Source organism: Chiloscyllium punctatum, chromosome 5 (genome assembly GCF_047496795.1).
Source record: "Chiloscyllium punctatum isolate Juve2018m chromosome 5, sChiPun1.3, whole genome shotgun sequence".
NCBI lineage: Eukaryota > Metazoa > Chordata > Chondrichthyes > Orectolobiformes > Hemiscylliidae > Chiloscyllium > Chiloscyllium punctatum.
This window is the reverse complement of record NC_092743.1, coordinates 6,888,295-6,915,270: the sequence shown is the minus strand read 5'-3', so window position 1 is coordinate 6,915,270 and position 26,976 is coordinate 6,888,295. Positions and strand designations below refer to the sequence as shown.

Here is a 26,976-nt window from a genome sequence, read left to right as displayed (position 1 = left end):
TGTCTTATTTTACTTGCCCAAGTGCAAGTGCATGGTCATGCATTTGCAAATGCTCAAAATCTAACCCCTACCAAAAACAAATCAATTTGTGCAGGGATAGTCTGGCACATAGAGTCATAGAGATGTATAGCATGGAAACAGACCCTTTGGTCCAACCCGTCCATGCCGACCAGATATCCCAACCCAATCTAGTCCCACCTACCAGCACCCAGCCCATATCTCTCCAAACCCTTCCTATTCATTAACCCATCCAAATGACTCTTGAATGTTGCAATTATACCAGCCTCCACAACTCCCTCTGGCAGCTCATTCCATACACGTACCACCCTCTTGCCCCTTAGGTCCCTTTTATATCTTTCCCCTCTCTCCCTAAACCTATGCCCTCTAGTTCTGGATTTCCTGACCCCAGCAAAAAGAAAGACTTTGTCTATTTATCCTATCCATACCTCTCAATTTTGTATACCTCTATAAAGGTCACCCCTCCACCTCTGACGCTCCAGGGAAAACAGCCCCAGCCTGTTCAGCCTCTCCCAAGAGCTCAAATCCTCCAACCCTGGCAACATCCTTTCACCATCATTTCAGACCACTTGACAATGCTTTTAAAAGTGGCAGAGCCATTTAACACAGGATGATTTCTACCTTTCGCTGGTTTATCTGCTCTTCTAATTTTGCAACTGTCAGACTGCAAAAAGAATTGTTAAATGAATACAAATTAAAATTTCAAAGCGTCTCCTGGAGTCTGAGATCCTGCAAGCAAAATTCAATGTTTATTTAAATTGATATGCAACTGTAACGACTCCAAATGTGTGCACAGCAAAAGTGTACACCAATAATTAACACAAATAACAGCAATTCATACAACTTCTTTCCAAGATATCAAATACATTCCTTTTGTAAACAAACATAATACTGTGTTTCTGGATACACCACTTTAAAACTGTGATGCCATAAAATTATTTCATCCCCATCTTTTCCACTTCTTCAGCTTAAGATGGTGATTTGAAGTAGTGTATAATTCAAGATCATTGACATCTCTCATATATTACCCAAGGAGGGTTTATTTTCCTGTTCTTTGCGAATGCTGGTTGTCTTTCTGCTCACTCATACTCAACAGCAATCACTGGGTGGCTAGGAAAAGCATGCATCCAAGATTGTTTCCACTCGTTTCCAGCCAAGACAACACTAACACTGGAATTGCCACTTAATCCAGTCCCTGGTCTGTACACCAATGAGCATCTCGTGTCCATGCAACAAACTCACAGTGCATTTGGACACTTAATCTTTCGGGAAGCGGGTGGGAGGTGGCACAGAAAAGGAAGAGGGTTTCTTATGTTTTGACTATTCTTCCCCCACGACACTCTGTATAACTAAGAGAACAATTAATCATTTTAGGCAATCACCAAACCCCCTAACAGTCTGTCCACAGAAGACAGTCATCTTTGCAGAGTGTGTTGGCGGTCTGTTTGATTGTAAACAAAGAAAAGCTTTCACTGTTGAGATAGCAACACTTCAACAGGGATTCCTGGACTGAATCCAGAAGAATGTTTTCCCCCTGAACATGGAAGCGAGCATCCACCACACCTCATCTGCGAGAAACCAGTGTTGCAGAACTTTTGTTCAGCATCATTCAGCAACCCTGAAAACCTTCAGGAGATGTATTTCCAAGCCTTAAGTCCCATGCTGAGTTGCATATAGCCTAATACTAGTTTTTCATTACAGTTCTCATTCAACATTAAAACCAGGACTAAGGTCATTTGATGCAAATGAAAAGCAGCTTGCATCTATATTATCTCCACGACACTGAAACTGGTATGGTTAGTTATAAAAAAAATTATAATTTCTGAAATTGATGCACCCAGGTAATTCTATACAGTGGTAAAAATGCCTCCACTGCTGCAGGAAAATGCATCTTCTGATTGAGTCTTCAGATGCCATGAAAGGGGATTCAGATGAGGGCTCTCTGCTAGGCTGCTGCCAAAAGCAACACTGGCTGTAACATGTCCCAGGAACATCAGGCAGCACAGGAGGGGATGAGAGAGAAAAAGGGAGAAAGAAAAATCAGTCTTCAATTTTTTGCATCTCACCATGCAGCTATCCACTCATATTTTGGATGAATAACTAAACGTCTAATGTGCAGCACCAAATCACTATTTGTATTTTTATGAGAACTAGGTTTTCTTTTGTTTCTTCTTTTCAGTTTCTTCCTCCTTTTCCTTTTCAATTTCTGCGACAAGGTGTTCTATTTCCTTTGCATCTAGGAGCTGTGAAAAAGAAATTTCAATGTTAGTTCCAACTGAACATTAGAAGTCACTTTATAATATTATACTGGTATTGTTGAGCTCAGTTGGCTGGATTGTTGGTGCAGTGAGATGCCAACAGCACGGGTTCAATTCCCATCACCGGTTTGAGGTTACTATGAAAGACTCTCCCTCTCAACCTCTTCCATCTTCTGAGGTCTGGTGGCCCACAGGTTAATCACCACCAGTCGCTTCTCTCTCTAATGAGAGCAGCCCCTATGGTCTGGTAGGACGATGGCAATACAACAACAACATTACACTACTTTATTTCCAACTGATGGCAACACTGGGCAAGTCAGATTCCCGAGTGATGCCTGGTTTGATTGACCATATGTTTTATTTTTGCAATTTGATCTCTCTTTGAACATATTCACAAGAAGCTGCCTATCCATTAACAAGAGAATATTAATGCTCAATAAACGCAATGGGGGGGGGGACAAAAAAAAAATTTACATGATGCAAGAACAATTTGAAATGGTCATATTACAAATTTAGAAATAAAGACTCAACCTTTTTACTCTCGGCAACAATCTCCCAAAAACTCCAACTTCAGTGAAGGGTCATCTTGTTTCCACATTAAAATTCCACACTCAGCTGGCGTGGCACTAAATTTTCATTCACTCACCGCTAGCTTCTTGAGTGGATTCCTCTTTCCAAAACCTTTAAAAAAGCTGCTGCCTCAGTTTGTTTACTCCTTAGCCGGTTTTCCCTAAACCCGTGCATTCATTCAACAGCCTTATTGGATGTGTTCCACTTTGACACCTTAAAACTTGTATTTTATTCAGTTTCTGTTTTACTCATTTCTAAGCCACTCAGGACCAGCTTGAGAGACTGCTAAATTGCACCGCTGTTGTTCAAAGCTTTTTCTCTTAATTACCTGTTTCTCTCAAAGAAACCCACACACTGCCTTTCTCAACTAGATTCAGTCTAGAGTCTTTGTGCACCTCGTTCGTAGACAACCACCTTTTCTTTCCCTCTCTTCAACTAATATTTATAAAGCGAAGTATTGTCGTTAAGGATTTTAAAACCTAATTTACATGCACCTAAACAAATTATAAGACCACTCACGATCATAGAGCTCAACAACACAACCACAATCATGCCTTTTCTTCTCGATTCAATATAAAAACACACAACTTAAAGCTATACATCATTTCTCCTCTTCGGAATCCAAGTTTCAAATAATAATAGTGACCAACCTTCTCTTCACCAAAGAAAACAGCTTCACCTGATTATACATGTAACTCCTCACCCCTGAAACCTTTCTCTTGCACCACCCCCTGCATTCTGTCCAATGCTTTCACACTTTTCCTACAAGCGCAGTGCCAATAATTTGACATAATACCGTTGAAGCTGAATCAACATTCAATAAAAGCTGACGACAGATTCCTTGTTTTTCTACTCTGATACAACATAAGCAGCTCAGGATACTCAGGCATGTCCAATTAATAATTTACTCATTCTGCCTTGACAATTTTCAATTTCGTGTGTTCATATACATAGAGATTTGTGCTCCTGCACCCACTTTAGAATGACACCCTTGATTTTATTTTGCCTTCTATTCCTCACACCAAGATATATTGCTTCACACTCTCTCCAATAAACATTCACCTGCCAGGTTTTTGCCCAGACCTGCATCCTCATGCCATCTATCTCTAACCTCCTCACAGTTCATGATATTGCCAAGTTTGCAATCATCTGCACCTTTTACAAATGTGCCCTACTTGCCAAAGTTTAGGCATGAATACAGACAGGAAAAGCAATGCTCCAAATCTTAACCCCACACTATGGAATTTCAGAACCAAAAACATTGCTTTGGGTCTAGAATCACATGGAAGCCAGAGCAGGTAAGGACATTAGCAATCGAGATGGGCTTTTTGCAACAATTGGTGGAAGTTTCAGGGTCATCAACACTGAGCTAGCTTTCATAGAGTCATAGAGATGTATAGCATGGAAACAGACCCTTCGGTCCAACCCGCCCAAGTTGACCAGATATCCCAACCCAATCTGGTTCCACCTGCCAGCAGCCGGCCCATATCCCTCCAAACCCTTCCTATTCATATACCCATCCAGATGCCTCAAATGTTGCAGTTGTACCAGCCTCTACCACTTCCTCTGGCAGCTCATTCCATACAAGTACCACCTTCTGCATGAAAAAGTTACCCCTTAAGCCTCTTTTATATCTTTCCCCTCTCACCCTAAACCTATGCCCTCTAGTTCTAGATTCACCCACCCCAGGTAAAAGACTGTGCCTATTTGTCCTATCCATGCCCCTCACGATTTTATAAACCTCTATACGGTCACCCCTCATCCTCCGACACTCCAGGGAAACAGAGTCTAGATTAGAGTGGTGCTGGAAAAGCACAGCAGGTCAGGCAGCATCCAAGGAGCAGGAAAATCAATGTTTCGGGCAAAAGCCCTTCACCAGGGAAACAGCCCTAGCCTATTCAATCTCTCCCTAAAGCTCAAATCCTCTAACCCTGGCAACATTCTTGTTAAGCTTTTCTGAACCCTTTCAAATTTCATAACATCTTTCCAATAGGAAGGAGACAGAATTATACGTAATATTCCAAAGGTGGCCTAACTTATGTCCTATACAGCTGCACCATGACCTCCCAATTCCTGTACTCAATACTCTGACCAATAAAGGAAAGCATACCAAACACCTTCACTAACCTATCTACCTGCGACTTTACTTTCAAGAAGCTATGAACCTGCACTGCAAGGTCTCTTTGTTCAGCAACACTCCCTAGGACCTTACCATTAAGTGTACAAATTCTGCTAAGATTTGCTTTCCCAAAATGCAGCATCTCACATTTACCGAAATTAAACTCCATCTGCCACTTCAGCTCATTTGGCCCATGTGATCAAGATCTCGTTGCAACCCAAGGTAAACTTCTTTGCTGTCCACTACACCTCCAATTTTTCAATTTCAATTTAAGATTTTATTAACTGCATTTTAATTCCACCAGCTGCAGCTGTGTATCTTACCATATACCAAGACATGTCTCACAGAGGTTTTCCACCTACCTTGAGTGGCTGATTCCTTCTTATTATAGCTAGCTCAATGTTTTTTCCACCAGACTGTACTACCTAAAATAAACAAGGACAAACAGCAGGTCATATTCAAAAGTAAGACATTAAATGTACCAGATCAAAAGACTGCCTTCATTTTAGAAAAACACATACATTCCAGAGCTTTAATCAAACACTGAGACAGACCTGAAGAATGAGATATTTGTCAAAGTTATCTATGGTGGTAAAAGGAGGAATTGGAGAGACAGATGAGTTTAGAGCTGGAGACCCAAGTAGCAAAAATCATGACTTCTGGTAACAGAGCAAAGGGGGTCACAGCAGGTGCAATGGAGAGATGATAGGAGAAGATTTATATTTGGGGAGGAGGATTGTGAGGCCTTGAGTTTTTGCAGAGGTTAGAGAGAGGGGAGGCTGCAAACTCATTTAAACAGGATTACAATTGATAACATTTGGTCCTGGGGTAGGGTATGAAGGGGGAAGACAACTCAGTCGGATATGGGATGAGGAACAAGTTTCTGGTTGATCAGAATGCTGAGGTTGTGAACATAGGAATTCAGCCTAAGGTCATGGGCAGGCAGGAGGGGTGACAATGCAATGGCTATAGTCTGACATTTGGAGTGACTGGTTCAGTCTTTCTAATATTTAGCTGAAGTGTACATTTGTGTTTGTAAATATGTTATTTCTCCTAATTGCAGTGTTTGTAAAGTAGAACATCATTTGGTTATCTAGATGGTCAGAGCTATTTTCCAATTTTACTCCCCTCTCTATTTTTTTTTGTTTCTTCCACTGCCTTAACTCTAACTTTGTTCCAATCAATTAGGAGACTCCGACTTCTGCTGTATATAGATTAAAATCCCTACAGTATGGAAACAGTATAGTCAGGGCTTTTACACAATGATACGCAAATAAACAAGGCAATTCAGCCCACTGTCTCTCTACTGGTTCTTTCAAAGAGCTGTCCCGTTAGTTCCACTCATTCCTCACCAGTCCTGTAAACCCTCAAATTTCTCATTCCCTTTTAGCGTGAGTACTGAATAGATCATCTTTCAGACATGAGAACATAGGAACAGGAGTAGGCCATTCAGCACCTTGAGCCTGTTCTGCCATTCAATGAGATCATGGTTCATCTGTCGACTTACCCCAGCCTTTGGCCCATGTCCCTTAAACACTTCTGCTTAAAGATGCATTTATCTCAGATTTAAAATTACCAACTGACCTAGCCATTTGTGGAAGTGTTCCTTTGTGCGCAGAAGTGCTTCCTAACATCTCCCCCGTGCATTTCTGACCCTATTTCCCAGACTCTGCCCCCTAGTTCCACAATTTCCAACCAATGGAAATAGTTTCTCTTTGTCTACTGCTTTTTCTTGTTCATATCCTGAAGACTTCAATCAGATCACCTTTAAACTTCTGAACTCTTAAGCAAACAGACCTAATTTGTATAATCTCTCTTCATACCTGGACTTCAGAGGTTAAGTTATCAGTGTTGTAAACCTACATTGTACTCCTTCCAATGTCAATAGATCCTTCCCATGGTGTGATCCCCAGATTTGCTCAGTACTCAAGTGGGGCCCATTCAGATTTTGTATAATTGCAGCATGTCTTCACCCTCATATTCCAATCCTCTAAAGGCCAGCATTCCAAGAGCTTTGTTGATTACTTCCTGTTCATGACAAGTCCTTTTGGAGAGCCACTGTATGTAACTTCATTCTGTCTATAAAGTACCCCAATCTATCCTTTTGCATTCTAAAATGCATACTCCATTCAAGATCACAACAGTCGTGCACGAGGAGCTGCAGGAGCAAGATTCTCTGAAGACATTAGCACTGATATTAAAGGTTAGACAAGCTTGTAACCAGTCTGTTCAAACGGTGACACCTTTGCTGCATCAAGCTGCATGATGCTTTAAGTCCCATCATTTTTGGTGTAGGCAGAGCAGAGGATTGAAAACGTCTTGCTTGATTCTATTGACTTGTGGGATACACTGCCCCATGTCCCTGTTGGCCCTATCTATCACAGTGAAGACCCATGGCTGAAACGTGTGACCCCAAGTAAGTGTCATCTTAGAATCAAAAGACAGCCTTAATAAATGTTCTTACAGAAAGTATGTGCTGGTACAACCCCTTAAAGTAAGCTGTGCACAATTAGGTTATTAGACGGAGATCCTCATTTGCTGTATTACAAATGTTCCCTTGCTGCAGCAATGCATACTCCCTTCGAAGAACAGATACCACTCAGAGCTAACCTACGTTTTCTTCTGTCACTGAGCTAATTACCCAAATTAAAATTATTGCAGAATTAGTAAGTATATTGGCCTAGAGACAAAGTGTTTTAAAGGATGTTTTCACCACACACACATCACACCGTTCAGATTCTTTGCAAAACCACTCTACTCGAGAATCATCCTGGCAAGCAAAAGTCTGTTATGGTTAACTATTTGTCACAAAAATGGCCTCCTAAGGCAGTTTTGAAATAAATTTGCTGCAGAGTGGCCAAGGCATTCAATTTTTTTCTGCATTGAACTTGTAAGCTGAAACAGGAGGCAGTAATGAGAAAATCTCTTTCCTGTTCACAGAAGCAGCACTAAAATGATGATGCAGGGAATGAACAAAAACCGCTGATGTTGCTCGTGTCACACAATGACAAGTAAGTATAATAGAGGTGTTCCTTATATTCTCGTAACATTGTCTATTTGATTGCAGTAAACTGTGTGAAGAACAATGAACGCAAAGTTATTGTAATTGTATTGCACACTCCAGCATGAAGGAAAATACATGTCAGACCAATAAATTTTAAATGCCTCAGCAAAACTTTACATCTTAAACACTGTATAGAAGCCACTGTTTACTGACCTAAGTGATCAGGTATTCCAAGCAGCCAAATTAGAAACCATCCCTTAATTAGATGCTTCCCTACCTAGCATCTGTCTCCACCAAATTATACGAACGCTGATCCCTACCCATGAAATAACTTAATTTCCCTCACCCATCCATGTATGTACAACATACCCATGAGATTCCAGACAGCAGAGAAGATCGGGTACAACTTTAAAATAAATAAAACTGCAAAATTTATAGAGTTTTGTACTTAAACAGGTAAGGCAGCTATCCAGTGCATCATTCCCCATGTGCTCAGATGTGTTTTATAATAACATGATATCTTAATCATATGTTATAAAGCTCTCTCACCCTCTTTCAACTGTATGCTCTGCTTCAATCAGTGCTAAAAAAAACCAGGAGAGAATCGCTCTTTGTCAGAGATCAGTCAGGGAGGAAGAATTGACTAGTCATCTTGCAGTCATACCAACAGGTGCAGTAATTGCATTGCATTGCAATTTGGCCTGACTACGGAGTAAACACATCTGAACCGAGTCAGATAGCAAATCTACTGTCTGGTTACACTGGTTCAGAGTCTGACAAAACAGTTCTGTGCAGGAGCTTTTTTAAAGTTTAATTCTCATTAGTAATTGGACAAATGGAACAGCTGTCCTCAGTATTTGAAGGGAAAAGTAACAAATTCAGTAGACATTGTTTAAAGTTGAAAAAACCTATTCCACGCTTGCAACTCTGACACATTTGTGGGAATGCAGCCATGTCCCATAAGCCTCCACACCACCTCTTAACTTGAATTACATGATAAGCTTGAATAAAGTTAGCAGTCTGACATGCCTGGCAATTTTGCCGTGCCAAAGAATGCACAGCATTGACACCATCCTCTCAGACAGAACTGCCCTGCACCCAACTCCACCCCTCCCCCCCAGTCCTCACCATCCATCCCATCACTTCAGGCTGATGGTTTTTCTATCCATTGCATGGACCGTACAGAGTCCTTGGGTAAGACAAAGGGTGGAGGGGTTTGCTTTTTAATCAACAATTTGTGGTGCACAAATTGCAACCCTGAGCAGCCAGTGCTCCCCAAATCTAGAACTCATCATCAAATGCTGCCCCTTCTATCTACCACGGGAATTTACCGCTGCTATACTAACTGCTGTGTGCATACTGCCACAAGCAAAGCTTGAGGAAGCTTTGGATGTGCTGTACTCCACCACTGACACTCTGGAGACCGAACACTGTGACGCCCTGCTTATTGTAACTGGTGACTTCGATCAAGCCAATCTAAGGAAGGTTTTCCCCAGTACCACCAGAACATTACCGGCCCCACCAGGGGCCCGAACATTTTAGACCACTGCTACACCACTGTGAAAGATGCCTACTGCTCCATCCCCCGCCCTCATTTCGGGAACTCCGACCACAATGCCGTGTTTCTTCCCACAGCCTACAGGCAAAAACTCAAGCAGGAGACCCCCCTCACGGATACAGGTCCGGTGCTGAGCAGAGGATCAACTCCGGTGCTGTCTGGAATCGGCTGATTGCGCCATGTTCGAACAGTTCACAGGTACCTTGGACGAGTACACCACCACCGTCACAGACTTTATCAGCAAGTGTGTACCAAGGAAGTCAATAGGAAACCCTGGGTGAATCAGGACATACATAACCTGCTAAAAACCAGGCATGAGGCCTTCAGATCAGGAGACCCACTCAAATATAAGGAATCCAAGCATGACCTTCGCAGAGCCATTAAGACAGCCAAGGACCAATACTGATCCAAACTAGAAACCCAGACAGACACCCGGCAACTATGGCAAGGACTGAATGACATCACAGGTTCTAAAAAGAGACAGTGCAAGAGAGCAGACGATAACATATCCCTCTCAGATCGTCTCAACACCTTCTATGCTCGCTTTGAGCAGAATTTCAGCGGAGAGGTAACACCTATTCCGATAAGCCCTGACGAACCTATCGATCAGACGTCAGATCAGTTTTCCTTCATGTGAATCCAAGGAAAGCGATGAGACCAGGCGGAGTACCAGGCCATGCACTCAGAGCATGTGCAGATCGACTTAAGGTGGTCTTTGTGGACATCTTCAACCTCTCTGTCCCTGTCTCTTTCAAAAGGGCCAACATCATCCTTGTGCCTAAGACTCATGCAGCATGTCTCAGTGACTACCACCCAGTGGCCCGAACTTCGGTGGTCATGGCGTTAATCAACTCCAGCCTCGCCACAGCTCTTGACCCACTCCAATTTGCCTATCGGACCAACAGCTCCACATCAGATGCCATATCACTTGCCCTTCACTCCTCCCTCGAACATCTTGACACCAAGAACAGCTACTTAAGAATTCTACTCGTTGACTACAGTTCAGCCTTCAACACTGTTATTCCCTCGAGACTGATTACTCAACTTAGTGATCGCGGACTAAGCCCCATTTTCTGTAACTGGATCCTCAGTTTCCTGACCCACAGGCCACAATCAGAGAAGATTGGGGACAATATTTCATTCTCACTAACACTCAACACTGGAGCTGTCCAGGGGTGTGTACTTAGCTCCCTACTGTACTCACTGTATACCCATGACTGCGTTGCCAAACACCAGACTAATGCCATTTACAAGTTCGCTGATGACACCATCATAGTCGGTCGAATCTCAGATGGTGATAAAACAGACAACAGATGGGAGGTGGAAGACCGGGAAAAATGGTGCACAGAGGACAATATAGCTCTCAATGCCAACAAAACCAAGGAACTCATTATTGACTTTCTGCAGGATGTTACTCATACCCCCTTACACATTAACAGCACAGTGGTGGAACGAGTGGAGTGTGTCAAGCCCCTGGGAGTGGTCATCCACAACAAGCTTTCTTGGACTCTTCATGTGGACACACTGGTTACAAAGGCCCAACGTCTCTTCTTCAGGCAGCTGAGGAAATTTGGCATGATGGCGAATATCCTTGCCAATGGATGTAGGTTTGCTTGCTGAGCTGGAAGGTTCATTTCCAGATATTTCGTCACCCTACTAGGTAACACTTTCAGTGGCCCTCAGGCGAAGCAATGCTGAAAATTCCTGCTTTCTTTGTTTGGGTTTCTTTTGGTTGATGTAATTTCCTGTGGTGAAGTCATTTCCAGTTCTTTTTCTCAGGGTGGAATGTAACTCGATGTGTTTCTTGATAGACTTCCGGTTGGAATGCCATGCTTCTCGGAATTCTTTTCCATATCTTTCTTTGACTTGTCCGAGGATGGATGTGTTGTCCCAGTCGAAGTGTTGAGGATACTATGAGAGGGGGTCATGTCTTTTTGTGGCTAGTTGGTATTTGTGTATCCTGCTGCCTAGTTGTCACAGTTCTTGCACGGTATTTTGTAAATGAGGTTAGTTTTGCTTGTTGTCTGTATAGGCTCTTTCAAATTAATTTAGTTGCTGTTTTGGTGGGTTTGTGGGCTACCATGATGCCAAGGGGTCTGAGTAGTCTGGCAGACTAGAGTAGAGTGCCAGACTACTCAGACCCCTTGGCATCATGGTAGCCCACAAACCCACCAACACACTAAAACAGCAGCTAATGAACTTGAAAGACCCAATACAGACAAGCAAAACAGATGTTGTTTACAAAATACCCTGCAAGGACTGTAACAAACACTACATTGGACAAACAGGCAGAAACCTAGGCAGCAGGATACACAAACACCAACTAGCCACAAAAAGATATGACCCTCTCTCACTAGTATCCTTACATACGGATAAGGAAGGACACCATTTTGACTAGGGCAACACATCCATCGGAGGACAAGCCAAATAAAAACACGCACGATAATTCCTAGAAGCACGGCATTCCAACCAGAACTCTTTCAAGAAACACATCAAGTTAGACCCCATCTACCACCCCCTGAGAAAAAGAACAGGAAGTGACTTTACCACAGAAAATGCCATCACCAGCACAAAGAAACCGAAATATATAAATAGAAAGCAGGAATGATCAGCAGTGCTTCACCTGAGGTCCACTAAAGGTGTTACCTAATATGGTGATGAAACGTCTGGAAGTGAACCTTCCAGCTCAGCGAGCAAATCTACCTCAACCTGAGCTACAAATCTTCTCAAAACCCGCTAAGACCCTTACCAATTTTTATAGGTGTGCCATCGAGAGCATTCTGTCTGGATGTATCACTACCTTATAGCAACTGAACCATTCAAGATTGGAGACGGTTACAGAGAGTGGTGAACTCAGCCCGGACAATCACAAAGGCCAACCTCCCATCTATAGAATCCATCTACCAGGCCCGCTGTCAAGGAAAGGCAGCCAGCATTCTCAAAGATCCATCCCACCCTGGCAATGTTTTTCTACAACCTCTACCATCGGGGAAAAGGTACAGAAACCTGAACACATGCACCAGCCGGTTTTGTGACAGTGTCTACCCTGTCGCAAACTCTGAACATTCGCCTGTCCCTGTGTTTTCGTTTTTGCCGATGTTTACCTATTATTTACTTATCTATGCTACTTAACTCTGATCTGCCTGTACTGCTCACAAGACAAAGCTTTTCACTGTGCCTCAGTACATGGGACAATAAATTCAATTCGCCAACTACCTCATAAATCGCAGCATCTGCTAACATTTCCACCATCTACAAACGTACCCCACCACCAGGGATATATTTCCCTCCCCACCCCTTTCCGCTTTCCACAAAAACAGTTCCTTCCGTGACTACCTGGTCAGGTCCATGCCCCCTAACAAACCACCATCCTCTCCTAACACCTTCCCCTGCCACTGCAGGAATTGCAAAACCTGCGCCCTCACCTCCGTTCAAGGCCCCAAAAGAGCCTTCGACATCCAAAGTTTCACCTGCACTTCCACCCATGTAATTTATTGTATCCATTGCTCCCGATGTGGTCGCCTCTACACTGGGGAGACCAGATGCCTTCTCAGAGCGCTTCAGAGAACATCTCCGGGACACCCGCACCAATCAACCCCAGCATCCTGTGGCCGAACATTTCAACTCCCCCTTCCACTCTGCAGAGGATATGGAGGTCCTGGGCCTCCTCCATCGCCGCTCCCTCACCACCCGACACCTGGAGGAAGGACACCTCATCTTCCACCTCGGGACCCTTCAACTCCAGGGCATCAATGTGGACTTCACCAGTTTCCTCATTCCCTCTCCCCCACCTTACCCCAGTTCCAACCTTCCAGCTCAGCACCGTCCTCAAGACCTGTCCCACCTATCCACTCCACCCTCCTCTCCGACCTATCACCTTTACCCCTACTTCCATCCACCTATTCCTCTCAGCTACCCTGTCCACAGCCCCACACCCTCCCATTTATCTTTTAAAAAAAGAGTGTTGATTAGGAGTTCAGGAGAGAATATGTTCCTGTGAAAATGAAGGATAGAAAAGGCAAGATTGGGAACCATGGATGACAGGTGAAATTGAGAGACTGGCTAACAAGAAAAAAAGATGCATACATAAGGTCTAGGCAACTGAAGACAGATGAAGCTTTGGAAGAATTTCGGGAATGTAGGTCCAGTCTGAAATGAGAAATTAAGAGGGCTAAAAGGGGTCATGAGATATCTTTAGCAAGCAGGGTTAAGGTAAACCCCAAGGCCTTTTATTCACATATAAGGAGCAAGAGGGTGACTTGGGAAAGGGCTGGCCCACTCAAGCACAAAGGAGGAAAGATATGCGTGGAGACAGAACATGGTTGAGATTCTTAATGAGTACTTTGCATCGGTAACCACTGAGGAGAGGGACATGGCAGATGTTGAAGTTAGAGACAGATGTTTTGATTACTCTAGGTCAAGGAGGCATAAAGAGGAAGGAAGTGTGTGTATTCTAAAAGGCACTAATGTGGACAAGTCCCCAGATCCGGATGGGATCTATCCCAGGTTACCGAGGGAAGCAAGAGAAAAATAGCTGGGGCTTTAACAGATATCTTTGCAGCATCCTTGAAAACGGGGGAGCTCCCAGAGGACTGAATAATTGCTAATATCGTCCCCTTGTTTAAGGAGGGTAGCAGGGATAATCCAGGTAATTACAGACCCATGAGCCTGACGTCAGTGGTAGGGAAGCTACTGGAGAAGATACTAAGGGACAGGATATATACCCATTTGGAAGAAACTGGGCTTATCAGTGATGGGCAGCATGGTTTTGTGTAGGGAAGGTCATGTCTTACAGACCTAATAGAATTCTTTGAAGAGGTGACAAAGTTGATTGATGAATGAAGGGATGTAGATGGCATATACATGGACTTTAGCAAGGCTAAACCTTTGATAAGGTTCCTCATGCTTGGCTGATGAAGAAGGTGAAATCGCATGGGGTCCAGGGTGTTCTAGCTAGATGGATAGAGAACTGGCTGGGAAACAGGAGACAGAGTATTAGTGGAAGGAACCTTCTCAAAATGGAGACCTGTGACCAGTGGTGTCCCACAAGGATCCATACTGGATCACTGTTGTTTGTGATATACAACAATGATTTGGAGGAAAGTGTAGGTTGCCTCAATAGCAAGTTTGCAGATGATACTAAGATTGGTGGAGTAGCAGATAGTGAAGGGCAGAATATAGATAGATTGGAGAGTTGGGCAGAGAAATAGCAGATGGAATTCAATCTGGACAAATGCAATGTAATGCATTTTGGAAGAAGAGATTCCAGAGCAAACTATACAGCAAATGGAAAAGTCCTGGGGGAAAATGATGTTCAGAGTGATCTAGGTGTTCAGGTCCATTATTCCCTGAAAGTGGCAATGCAGGTTAGTAGTGTGGTCAAGGCAGCATACAGCACGCTTTCCTTCACTAAAAAGAGTATTGAGTACAAGAGTTGGCAGGTTATGTTACTGTTGTATAGGACTTTGGTTTGGCCCTGTGTCCAGTTCAGGTCGCCACATTACCAAAAGGATGATGTGAATGCTTTGGAGAGGGTGCAGAGGAGGTTCACCAGGATGTTGCCTGGTATGGAGGGTGCTAGCTACGAAGACAGATGGAGTACATTAGGATTATTTGCATTGGAAAAAGTGTAGGTTGAGGGGTACCTGATTGAGGCCTACAAAATCATGAAAGGCATAAACAGGGTGTATAGCAAGAAGCATTTTCCCCAGACCGGAGGACTCCGTTATTTGGGGTCACGAGTTCAAAGTGAGGGGTGGAAACATTTAGGGGAGATATACGTGGAAAGTTCTCCACACAGAGGGTAGTGGGTGCCTGGGATGTGTTGCCAACTGAGGTGGTGGAGCAGAAACAATAGCATTTAAGATGTATCAGGACAAATTCATGAATGGGCAGTGAGCAGAGGGATACAGATCCTTAGAAAACAGGCAGCAGGTTTAGATAGAGGATCTGGATCAGCAGAGGCTTGGAGGGCCAAAGGGCCTGTTCCTGTTCTGTAGTGTTCTTTGAAGGTTCTTTGTTCTATCACAACCAGTGCTACTGCACACAACAGGAATAAATCCAATTTAATTTCAGTTATACGATTCCTTTAATCCATAGTTGCTGAAATGTGTGTTGCATGATTCAGTTCCTCATTGTTTGGGTCACTGGATGATACTGACTGAACATAGTGCAAGAAGTGTGGTGCTGGAAAAACACAGGTCAGGCAGCGTCCAAGGAGGAGAGTCAACATTTCGGGCATAAGCCCTTCATCAGCACCACATTTTTCGACTCTGATCTGCAGCCCTCACTTTCTCCTGAGTGAACAGTGCCCCATTTGGTTTTAAGAATTGACACATATGGAGAGATTGAATTGTTTAGGATTATATTTGATGGAGTTTAGAAGCATGAGGAGGATCTCAGAAATCTATAAAATTCTAACTGCAATTGACAGGGCAAACATAGGATGCTCTTGATGACTGAGGAAAGCAGAAACAGAAAGTGAGGAGCCTGTGGAATTCACTCCCACAGAAAGCAGTCGAGGACAAAACACTATGATTTGAAGAAGTTGTTGGAAGGATGAAGGGGGAAGAGAAAGCAGGAGCACGCTGTTGAGTTAGATGTTCAGCCACAATAAGAGTGCAGCGGGCTTGAGGGGCTGAATGGCTGACTCCCACTCCTATTTTCTATGTTTCTAATCTAGGACATTTTGCCAATGTATAGGATGGCTCCTGTTACAAACAGGATGTGGTCTCAGCCATAACACTTCACTCACTTCTAGTAAAGCCTTAATTGCCAGCTTGATGGTGTCATTGTCTGTTGCAATCGCTTCGTCAGTGTAGTTCTTTTCAAGGAATTCTCGAACCGTCTTGGCACTGCGACCAATAGCATTTGCCTGTACATATAACAATGACATTGTCAGTCACTTGGAAGTACAGAACTTAAACCTTGCTAAAAAGGAGACAGAAGCTGAAGCTGTTCATCTTGTATTCATCAGGACCAAGGCTACCTCTGAGCCACACGGTTGTTTCGAACTTCTATCTACACAGCGTGCCAACATGCTGATGTCGGGTTTCAGGCTTCACAAGTCAATGCCACGTATGGACCTGAGGTCCACGTACCGACAGGAAAAATTAGAGGGAATATGATACATCAAACAGACTAGAACAAAGGGACACTAGTTAATGCAGGGCAAGAAGAGGATGCTGACTAGTTGGGCTGTCATTGATGTGGAGATGCAGCAAGAACTGAGACCAGGCAGGAAGATTCTGATTGGCCAGGTTGCTGCCATGATAACACAGCAGAGACGAGCAGTAATTTTGCATCAGGCAGATTAAGTTAGACTCAAAAGCAGTTAAGAATAATGGGAAGATCTTACGGAAACATAATATTATGAAGGGTATAGACAGGGAGGTTCTTTCCACTGGTGGATGAAACTACAACTAGGGGGTATAGCCTCAAAACATAGGGGGGAGCAAATTTAGGACTGAGTTGAGGAGGAACTTTTTATCCAACGGGTTATGAATCTGTAGAATTCCCTGCTCAATGATGCAGTTGAAACTACCTCATTGAATGTTTAAGTCAAAGACAGATAGATTTGCCAACAGTAAAGGAATTAAGGGTAGTGGTGAGTGGGTGGTAAGTGAAGCCGAGTCCAAATCAACCATGATCTGATTGAATAGTGGAGCAGGCTCGAAGGGCCAGCCAGCCTACTCCAGCTAGTTCTTATGTTCTCGTGGAAGTGCGTACTTTATTATAAAACTCTTTGGGAAGTTGAAGGGTCATAAAAGATGTTATAGAAATCAGTTGCTTTTGTTTCATTGCTGCATGATTTCCATACTTTCAGCCAAGTCTCAGTAGATGAAAGGGCAGGGGAATAAACTAGACAATAAAAAAAAAAGAACTTTTTTTAAGAAACAAGACAAGATATAAAAAAGAAACAATTACCTTCCAAGCTTGATACGTTCCAGATGGATCAGTCTGGTATAACCGTGGTGTGCCATCGTAATCAAACCCCACTATCAAAGCAGAAATTCCAAATGGTCTGCGCCCATTGCTTTGGGTGTAACGCTAAACAAAACATTGAAGTATATGTCTCACCAAACAATTCAACTTCTTAATTCTTTTGCACTGCTTAAGATCAACCCATAAAACCACTGGAGTAACACGTCTCACTGCTCCGACTAGTGCAGGGAGGGGAACTTGTGAAGAGTTAAATGCATCAATATTTAAACTTCCGCAAGAAGAGGTCAATTGAAAAGAATTCAACACTGTAGCAAGACACCAGAACAATCAATTATTCCCTCTGACCACTTCATCTGCAAAAACATGTTTAATTGAGTACAAGTTAGCCGGGAAAGACCTAAAGAGAGCGCTTAGAGGAGCCAGGAGGGGACATGAGAAGTCACTGGCAGATAGGATCAAGGAAAACCCTAAGGCCTTCTATAGATATATCAGGAAGAAAAGAATGACCAGAGTAAGAACAGGGCCAATCAAGGATAGTAGTGGGAAGTTGTGCGTGGAGTCAGGCGAGATAGGGGAAGTACTTAATGAATAGTTTTTTTGTCAGCATTCACACTAGAAAAAAAAAACAATGCTGTCAAGGAGAATACGGATACACACACTAGTAGACTAGATGGGTTTGTGGTTCACAAGGATGCGAAATTATCTATTTTCAAACTTATCAGAATTGCTAAGTCCCCTGGGCCAGATGGGATTCATCCTAGGATGCTCTAGGAAGCCTTAGAGGAGATTGCAGAGCCATTGACTTTGATCTTTATGTCGTCATTGTCTACAGGAATAGTGCCACTAGACTGAAGGAGAGCAAATGTTGTTTCCTTGTTCAAGAAGAGGGGTACACACAACCCTGGTAATTATAGACCAGTGAGCCTTACTTTGGTTGTGGGTAAAGTGTTGGAAAAGGTTATAAGAAATAGGATTTATAATAATCTAGAAAGGAATAAATTGATTAGGGATAGTCAACACGGTTTTGTGAAGGGTAGGTTGTGACTCACTGACCTTATGGAGTTCTTTGAGAAGGTGACCAAACAGGTGGATGAGGGTAAAGCGGTTGATGTGGTGTAAATGGATTTCAGTAAGGCATTTGATAATGTGCCCCACGGGTTGAGGGTGATTTAGTGGTTTGGATCAGAAATTGGCAAGCTGAAAGACAGAGGGTGGTGGTTGATGGGAAATGTTCATCCTGGAGTTCAGCTACGAGTGGGGTAGTTTTGGGTGCAGTGTTTTGGGTTCACTGCAGTTTGTCATGTTTCTAAATGACCTGGATGAAGGCGTAGAAGGATGGGTTAGTAAATTTGCAGATGACACCAGAGTTGGTAGAGTTGTGGATAGTGCCGAACAATGTTGTAAGTTACTGAGGGACACAGATAAGCTGCAGAGCTGGGCTGAGAGGTGGCAAATGGAGTTTAATGCAGAAAAGTGTGAGGTGATTCACTTTGGAAGGAGTAACACGAATGCAGAGTATTGGGCTAATTGTAAGATTCTTGATAGTGTAGAGAGATCTGTGTCCATATACATAGATCCCTGAAAGTTACCACCCAGGTTGATAGGGTGATTAAGAATGCATACGGTGTGTTAGCTTTTGTTAGTAGAGGGATTGAGCTTTGGAACCATGAGGTCATGCTGCAGCTGTACAAAACTCTGGTGCAGCCGCACTTGGAGTATTGTGTGCAGCTCTGGTCACCGCATTATAGGAAGGATGTGGAAGCTTTGGAAAGGGTTCAGAGATTTACTAGGATGTTGCCTGGTATGGAGGGAAGGTCTTATAAGGAAAGGCTGAGGGACTTGAGGCTGTTTTCATATGAGAAGATGATTGAGAGTGACTTAATTGAGATGTACAAGATAATCAGAGAGTTAGATAGGGTAGACAGTGAGAGTCTTTATCCTCAGATGGTGATGGCTAGCACGAAGGGACATAGCTTTAAACTGAGGGGTGATAAATATAGGACAGATATCAGAAGTAGTTTATTCACTCAGTAGTAGGGGTGTGGAACGCACTGCTTGTAACAGTCATAGACTCGCCATCTTTAAGGGCATTTAAATGGTCAGTGGATAGACATATGGTCAAAAATAGAACAGTGTAGGATAGATAGGCTTAGGATTGGTTCAGTACTTTGTAATGTTCAAGGTACTTTCATGGAATGTTATCACAGGCAAGACGTGCGTTTGTCGGTCATCCCCAATTCCCTTGATTCTGGATTAGTGGTGCTGGAGGGCACAGCGGTTCAGGACTGAGTGGCCTACGAGGGCAATTTCAGGGGCAGTTAAGAGTCAACCCCATTGCTGTGTGATGGAGTGAGCTGGATGTCAGATGTGACAGGTGGAGACGATGAAAGGAAATTGCATGGCCATTCCTTGAAAATAAACAGAGGCCTATGGGGGATAGTTGGGGGGAGATGGCTAACTAGATTGCACCACCTAGGGCCTGGAATGCAATCAATGGGCCGGCATGCAATCTATGGGCTGAATGGTCCCCTTCTGTGCTGAAATGTGACTCCCTTCAGTGTCCATTTGTTCAGGTGTTTTAAATATTTCCTCCTTCAGGAATTCACCAAGTGTTCTACACACAGGAGACAGCAGGTTTGCTTAGTTATCAAGAACTACTCTCGCCCCATTGGAGGATAAGATCAAATTTTATTTTAGCTGGCATGGAAGAAAGCTAATAAATCCTTACCTGCTTCAGAGTCGCAATGTAACGTGTTATGTACTCCACAGTCACGGGATCCTCTACGGTAAGTTTGTGGCTCTGACATTCCACCCGGGCTCGGTTAATCACGATTCGAGCATCAGCTGTTAGACCTGAAATTGAAATCAATCAGACAAGCAAAGTTCCTTGGTTGTGTTGGAGCTCTGAATTGTCGGTCTAAAGCTCACACATAGATATCACAAGAAAAAGATCCTATGTTGAGTGGATTGAAAATGGGTCACTAAATCACAAATGCCAGTCAACTCAAATACTGCCACTGAAAAGATTCAATCACATCAATAAATGGAGAATTTACAGAGTCAGACCAAGCAACCAGAAAATCCAAAGTCAGAGTTTATAAATTCAGTGAATTGTACCTAACCATGAACAAATGTTTTGAAAACCAACGTTTCCAATTTTCTTCCACTACCTTTTGAGAAAAAGTTTTAGAATACATTAAAGCAAAAGGTGATCATTGTTAAGGAGGTGAACGTTATTGAATACAGACAGCAATGCAGAATAATCAAATCAGCCATGACCTTAGCAAATGGTAGAGTAGGCTTGAGGAGTTGATTCCTGCTTTTAACTGATATTTGTATGTTCTTCTCCTATGTATATAGTTTATAGGCCCTTCTTCCTCACTGTCAACCATCTGTCCAATGTTTTGGTCACCCCCCCTCACTTTCTAATTTTTATTTTTCATTTGTTGATGGGATGTGGACATTGCTGACCAGGCCAGTTATTTGTTGTCCATTGCTAAGGGCAGTTGAGAGTCACTCACTTTGCTGAGAGTCACACGTAGGCCAGACTAGGCAAGGACGGCAGATTCCTTCCCTAAATAACATCAGTGAGCCAGATAAAGTTTTTCTGACAATCTGGAATGGTTTTATGTTCATCAGACTCTTAATTCCAGATTTTGTTTTTGAAATCAAATTTGAATTCCACCATCTGCCATGCGGAATTTGAACCTAGGTCCCCAGGTCATTATCTGGGCCTCTAGATTAATCACCTCCCCAAGGCACCCAGCACTTATCCCCATGGTATGCCACTGGACACTGACCTCTAGACACAAACTGCCTTTTTGCACCACCTTCTGTCTCCTACCATTCAGCCAATTTTGGATCCAACCTACCTAGCCCAGATGCTTTTACCTTCTTCACCAGTCTCCCACGTGGCACTTTGTCAAAGGCTTTGCTGTCCTGCAGTTAGTGTTGATTCCCTATTCTGACTGAGGAAAAAGGAGTTTGTTGACTTTCCTCAACACACCCACTCCCACATTCCTGTGGAACTGTTGCTGAAACCTTTCCACAGCTGTCAATGGAGCAGGCGAATCAATGTTTCAGGCATAAGCCCTTCATCAGATCATTCCTGATGAAGGGCTTCTGCCCAAATGTCGATTCCCCTGCTCCTCGGATGCTGTCTGACCAGCTGTGCTTTTCCAGCAACACACTCTCGACTCTGATCTTCAGCATCTGCAGTCCTCACTTTCTCCACTGCTGTCAACACCTTCAACACTGATTGAAATCAGAGTTATTTCTCTGGAGAAAAGATGACACTGTCAGAAATATAGCAACAGCATTGGACCATTCAGCCCCTTGAGCCTGTTTCACCAAGGCTGATCTATGGCCTAATTCCTTAAGCCTGCCTTTAGCCCAGGGTCCCTTAACACCTCTGCTTCACAAAACTTTATTTCAAATTAAAAATTAACAACTGATCTAACATCAACTGCCATTTGTGGAAGAGCATTCCAAACATCCACCACCCCTTCCATGTAGAAGAGCTTCCTAACACTCTTCTGGATTGTCTGGCCCCATTTCTCAGATTATACCCCCTAGGTCTAGAATCCCCAACCAGTAGAAATAGTTTTTCTCTATCTACCCTGACTTGGAGGAGCTGGTGTTGAACTGGGGTGTACAAAGTTAAAAATCACAACACCAGGTTATAGTCCAACAGGTTAATTGGAAGCACTCGCTTCATGAAGGAGCAGCACTCCGAAAACTAGTGCATCCAAATAAACCAGTTGGACTATAAATCTGGTGTTGTTGAGATTTTTAACTTTATCTACCCTGACTTTTCCTGTCAATATCTTAAAATTATTGATTGGATCACCCCATAAATTTCCAAATTCTGGAGAAAACAGATGACAATGACAGTTAGAGTTTAAGGCTTTTGTACAGTCAGTGAAAAACAATTTATAAATGGATATTTCCTACACTTGGTTTTCCAAAAATGGTGGAAAAAGTATAAACAATCATAAGAAACATCAAAGACAATTAAATTGCATTAAAAAAACTCGAAGAAAATTCCAAAGCATACCTGCGAATGCCATGCAGACATGGTCATCGAGTGCGCAGATTTTTCTCACTGTTCTCTCCTCCTGAAGTTTTGCAACAGATTTCTTCTCCACACCAAGAACAACTATGTCTTTACCTCGAATCCCAACCTTCAAGACAGGCAGAGTAAGCACACTAAGTAAGGAACTGAAATAAAAAAAATCTCATAGGGCTGTATGACGATTGCAGACTTGGCTGGCATTGGGACTACTTGTCTTCATTAGTCAAGGCATTGAAGACAAGAGCAAGGAGGTTATGCTGGAACTGTACACAAGGTTTGTTGAGCCACTGCTGCAGTACTGAGTGTAGATCTGGTCAGCACATTATCTGATTGCCCTAGACAAGGTACAGAGGAGATTCACCAGGATGTTGCCTGGGCTGGAGCGATTCAACTATAAAGAGAGGTAAGATAAGGTGAGACTGGTTTCCTTAAAACAGAGAAGGCTAAGGGCAGGATCTGATTGAAGTGTCCAAGGTTTGAAGGACGTACACAGCATAGATAGGGAGAAACACTCCCCCTTAGTAAAGAGATTAATAATCAGAAGGCACAATTTTACGCTCAGGAGCAGGGCCTGCAGAGGGCTTTGAGGAAAAAAAATTCACTCAGAGGGTTGTAGGTATTTGGAACTCTCTCTTTGAAAGGATGGTAGGGCCAGGAACCCTTAAGTCATTTAAGTGATGAGATGAAAACTTGAAATGCCACAGCACACAAGTCCATAGAAAATGGAATGATTTGGAGATGCCGGTGTTGGACTGGGGTGGACAAAGTTAAAAATCTCAACTCCAGGTTATAGTTCAACAGGTTTATTTGGAAGAACTAACTTTCGGAGTGCTGCTCCTTCATCAGGATTGTTGTGGAATACACAATTCTAAGACACAGAATTTATAGCAAAAGTTGGCAAGACCAAGCCAAGGCTACGGCAACGGATGAATGGACACCGCATAACAATCAACAGACAGAAGTGTTCCCTCTCAATCGGAGAACACTTCAGCGGTCCAGGGCATTCAACCTTGGAGCTTCAGTGACCGTCCTCCAAGACGGACTTCAGGACAGGCAACAACGAAAAGGTGGCTCAGCAGAGGCTGATAGCTAAGTTCAGTACCCATGGGAATGGCCTGAACCAGAAGCTTGGGTTCATGTCATACTACTGCAGACCCTCTCTCATACACTCACACATACACTCCGTCACAGACATATACCCCTTTACACTCTCACAGACACTCATAACCCCTGCTTTCCCAACCCCACCCTGCCCCACACACACCCTGCACGGGCTGCACGGTGGCACAGTGGTTAGCACTGCTGCCTCACAGCGCCTGAGACCCGGGTTCAATTCCCGCCTCAGGCGACTGTGTGGAATTTGCACGTTCTCACCGTGTCTGCGTGGGTTTCCTCCGGGTGCTCCGGTTTCCTCCCACAGTCCAAAGATGTGCAGGTTAGGTGAATTGGCCATGCTAAATTGTCCGTAGCGTTAGGTAAGGGGTAGATGTAGGGGTATGGGTGGGTTACGCTTCGGCGGGGCGGTGTGGACTTGTTGGGCCGAAGGGCCTGTTTCCACACTGTAATGTAATCTAATCTAATCTAACCCAGATGCACGCATACATGTATAAGTTTGTGGGGTGAATTTGTACTTGCAGAATTACATTTTACTTTGCTGAAAAGCTGCATGAATCCATGTAAAATTCTGTAAATCCATTTTTTAGATTAGAGTCAGTCTGATCATTGTGGCACAGAGTCTCATATAGGGCAGCTCACACCTTAACATTATCTGGGCCAGCATTACACCAATTGTTAAAAGTTAAAAATCACACAACACCAGGTTATAGTCCAACAGGTTTAATTGGAAGCACGCTAGCTTTCGGAGTGACGCTCCTTCATCAGGTGATTGTGGAGCAGCGCTCCGAAAGCTCGTGCTTCCAATTAAACCTGTTGAACTATAACCTGGTGTTGTGTGATTTTTAAACTTTGTATACCCCAGTCCAACACCAGCATCTCCAAACTCATGACCAATTGTTAAAGTTCACTTGAGAATGTAACTTTTAAATGTTCTGCGATGCACATGTGAAAGAACTGAAACCAACACGTTCATTCTAAATTCAGAGACTTAAACAATCCGGGTCTTTTCCAATATATAATTTCAGTTACATCACACTGTAAACTTCTGCTCTAAATTCTGTGCCTTACAATCTTATACTCCACAACCATATGAAGGAGCAGCGCTTGATAGCTAGTGCTTCCAAATAAATCTGTTGGACTATAACTTAGTGTTGTGTGATTTTTTAACTGAAAATGGAATGAGAATGGATGTTTAATAACTAGTACAGATATGATGGGCAAAGGCCCTCTTTCCAAAATGTAAAAACACTGACTATTCCAAAAAAAAATCTTGCTCAGCAGTTTCGGAGAGAATTTTGGCATTTATTCAGACATCATAAACAGAGTCATAGAACCCCTACAATGTGGAAACAGACCATTTGGCCCAAGAAGTCCACACAGAGTTGGGGGGGGGGGGGGAGAGAGAGAGAGAGAGAGAGAGAGAGAGAGAGAGATTGGGGGGGGGGGGGGGGGGGGGGGGATGAGAGAGAGACTGGGGGGGGTGAGAGAGACTGGGGGGGGGGGGGGGGAGAGAGAGAGACCGGGGGGGGGGGTGAGAGAGACCGGGGGGGGGGTGAGAGAGAGACCGGGGGGGGGGGGGGGGGGGGGGTGAGAGAGACCGGGGGGGGGTGAGAGTGACCGGGGGGGGGGGGGGGGGGTGAGAGTGACCGGGGGGGGGGGGGGGGGGGGGTGTGAGAGTGACCGGGGGGGGGGGGGGGGGGGGGGGGGGTGAGAGTGACCGGGGGGGGGGGGGGGGTGGGTGAGAGTGACCCGGGGGGGGGGGGGGGGGGGGGGGGGGTGAGAGTGACCGGTGGGGGGGGGGGGGGGGGGGTGGGTGAGAGTGACCCGGGGGGGGGGGGGGGTGAGAGTGACCGGGGGGGGAAGAGAGGGAAGGTGAGAGTGACTGGGGGGGGGGGGGGGGGTGAGAGTGACTGGGGGGGGGGGGGGGGGGGTGAGAGTGACCGGGGGGGGGGGGGGGGGGGTGAGAGTGACCCGGGGGGGGGGGGGGGGGGGGGGGGGGGGGGTGAGAGTGACCGGGGGGGGGGGGGGGGGGGGGGGTGAGAGTGACCGGGGGGGGGGGGGGGGGGGGTGAGAGTGACTGGGGGGGGGGGGGGTGGGTGAGAGTGACCCGGGGGGGGGGGGGGGGGGGGGGGGGGGGGGGGGGTGAGAGTGACCGGGGGGGGGGGGGGGGGTGGGTGAGAGTGACCCGGGGGGGGGGGGGGGGGGGGGGGGGTGAGAGTGACCGGGGGGGGAAGAGAGGGAAGGTGAGAGTGACTGGGGGGGGGGGGGGGGGGGTGAGAGTGACTGGGGGGGGGGGGGGGGGGGGGGGTGAGAGTGACCGGGGGGGGGGGGGGGGTGAGAGTGACTGGGGGGGGGGGGGGGTGAGAGCGACTGGGGGGGGGGGGGGGTGAGAGCGACTGGGGGGGGGGGTGAGTGACTGGGGGGGGGGGTGAGAGTGACTGGGGGGGGGTGAGAGTGACTGGGGGGGGGTGAGAGTGACTGGGGGGGGGGGTGAGAGTGACTGGGGGGGGGGGGTGAGAGCGACTGGGGGGGGGGTGAGTGACTGGGGGGGGGGGGGGGGTGAGAGTGACTGGGGGGGGGTGAGAGTGACTGGGGGGGGGTGAGAGTGACTGGGGGGGGGTGAGAGTGACTGGGGGGGGGTGAGAGTGACTGGGGGGGGGTGAGAGTGACTGGGGGGGGTGAGAGTGACTGGGGGGGGGGGTGAGAGTGACTGGGGGGGGGGTGAGAGTGACTGGGGGGGGGTGAGAGTGACTGGGGGGGGGGTGAGAGTGACTGGGGGGGGGGTGAGAGTGACTGGGGGGGGGGGGTGAGAGTGACTGGGGGGGGGGGGTGAGAGTGACTGGGGGGGGGGGGTGAGAGTGACTGGGGGGGGGGGGGTGAGAGTGACTGGGGGGGGGGTGAGAGTGACTGGGGGGGGGGGGAGGGAGGGGGGGGAGGGTGAGAGTGACTGGGGGGGGGGGGGTGAGAGTGACTGGGGGGGGGGTGAGAGTGACTGGGGGGGGGGGGGAGGGAGGGGGGGGGGGGGGAGGGAGGGGGGGGAGAGGGGCAGTGCCGGCGGTTGGGGATGAACACAGTCTCGGGAGGGTGCGAGTGGACACTTGACCCTGTGGTGGGGTGTGACTCACCGCTGTCGAGCCTTTCTTCACGGCCTCTTGTGCGTATTCCACTTGGAAGAGATGCCCATCCGGAGAGAAGACGGTGATAGCTCGGTCATACCTGGCCGCCATGGCTGCAGGCCGGAGACCAGATTATCCCCTCAACCTCAGCCAAGACCAGCCATAACCGCCAGCAGCACGCACGCGCACAAACACATGT

General features: G+C 45.5%; 1 protein-coding gene across 1 annotated transcript; it reads right to left on the bottom strand.

Moving 5' to 3' along the window:
* Positions 1 to 745: 745 nt before the first annotated feature.
* On the bottom strand, positions 746 to 26,972 carry LOC140476854 (proteasome subunit alpha type-7). Its single transcript, XM_072569715.1, has 7 exons — positions 26,787 to 26,972; positions 22,528 to 22,654; positions 20,200 to 20,324; positions 17,454 to 17,576; positions 16,282 to 16,401; positions 5,328 to 5,390; positions 746 to 2,261 (listed from the first exon to the last, which is right to left on the bottom strand). Exons 1-7 carry the CDS (start codon positions 26,886 to 26,888, stop codon positions 2,169 to 2,171), a joined length of 753 nt encoding a protein of 250 aa, XP_072425816.1. The 5' UTR covers positions 26,889 to 26,972; the 3' UTR covers positions 746 to 2,168.
* Positions 26,973 to 26,976: the final 4 nt, after the last annotated feature.

Excerpts from the sequence above, each read along its gene's own strand:
- LOC140476854 (XM_072569715.1), bottom strand. The coding sequence starts at position 26,888 with ATGGCGGCCAGGTATGACCGAGCTATCACCGTCTTCTCTCCGGATGGG. Across the intron at positions 22,655-26,786 it reads TGAAGAAAGGCTCGACAGCG|GTTGGGATTCGAGGTAAAGA; the intron begins GTGAGTCACACC and ends CCTGTCTTGAAG. Across the intron at positions 5,391-16,281 it reads CAATTAAGGCTTTACTAGAA|GTAGTACAGTCTGGTGGAAA; the intron begins GTGAGTGAAGTG and ends TGTTTATTTTAG.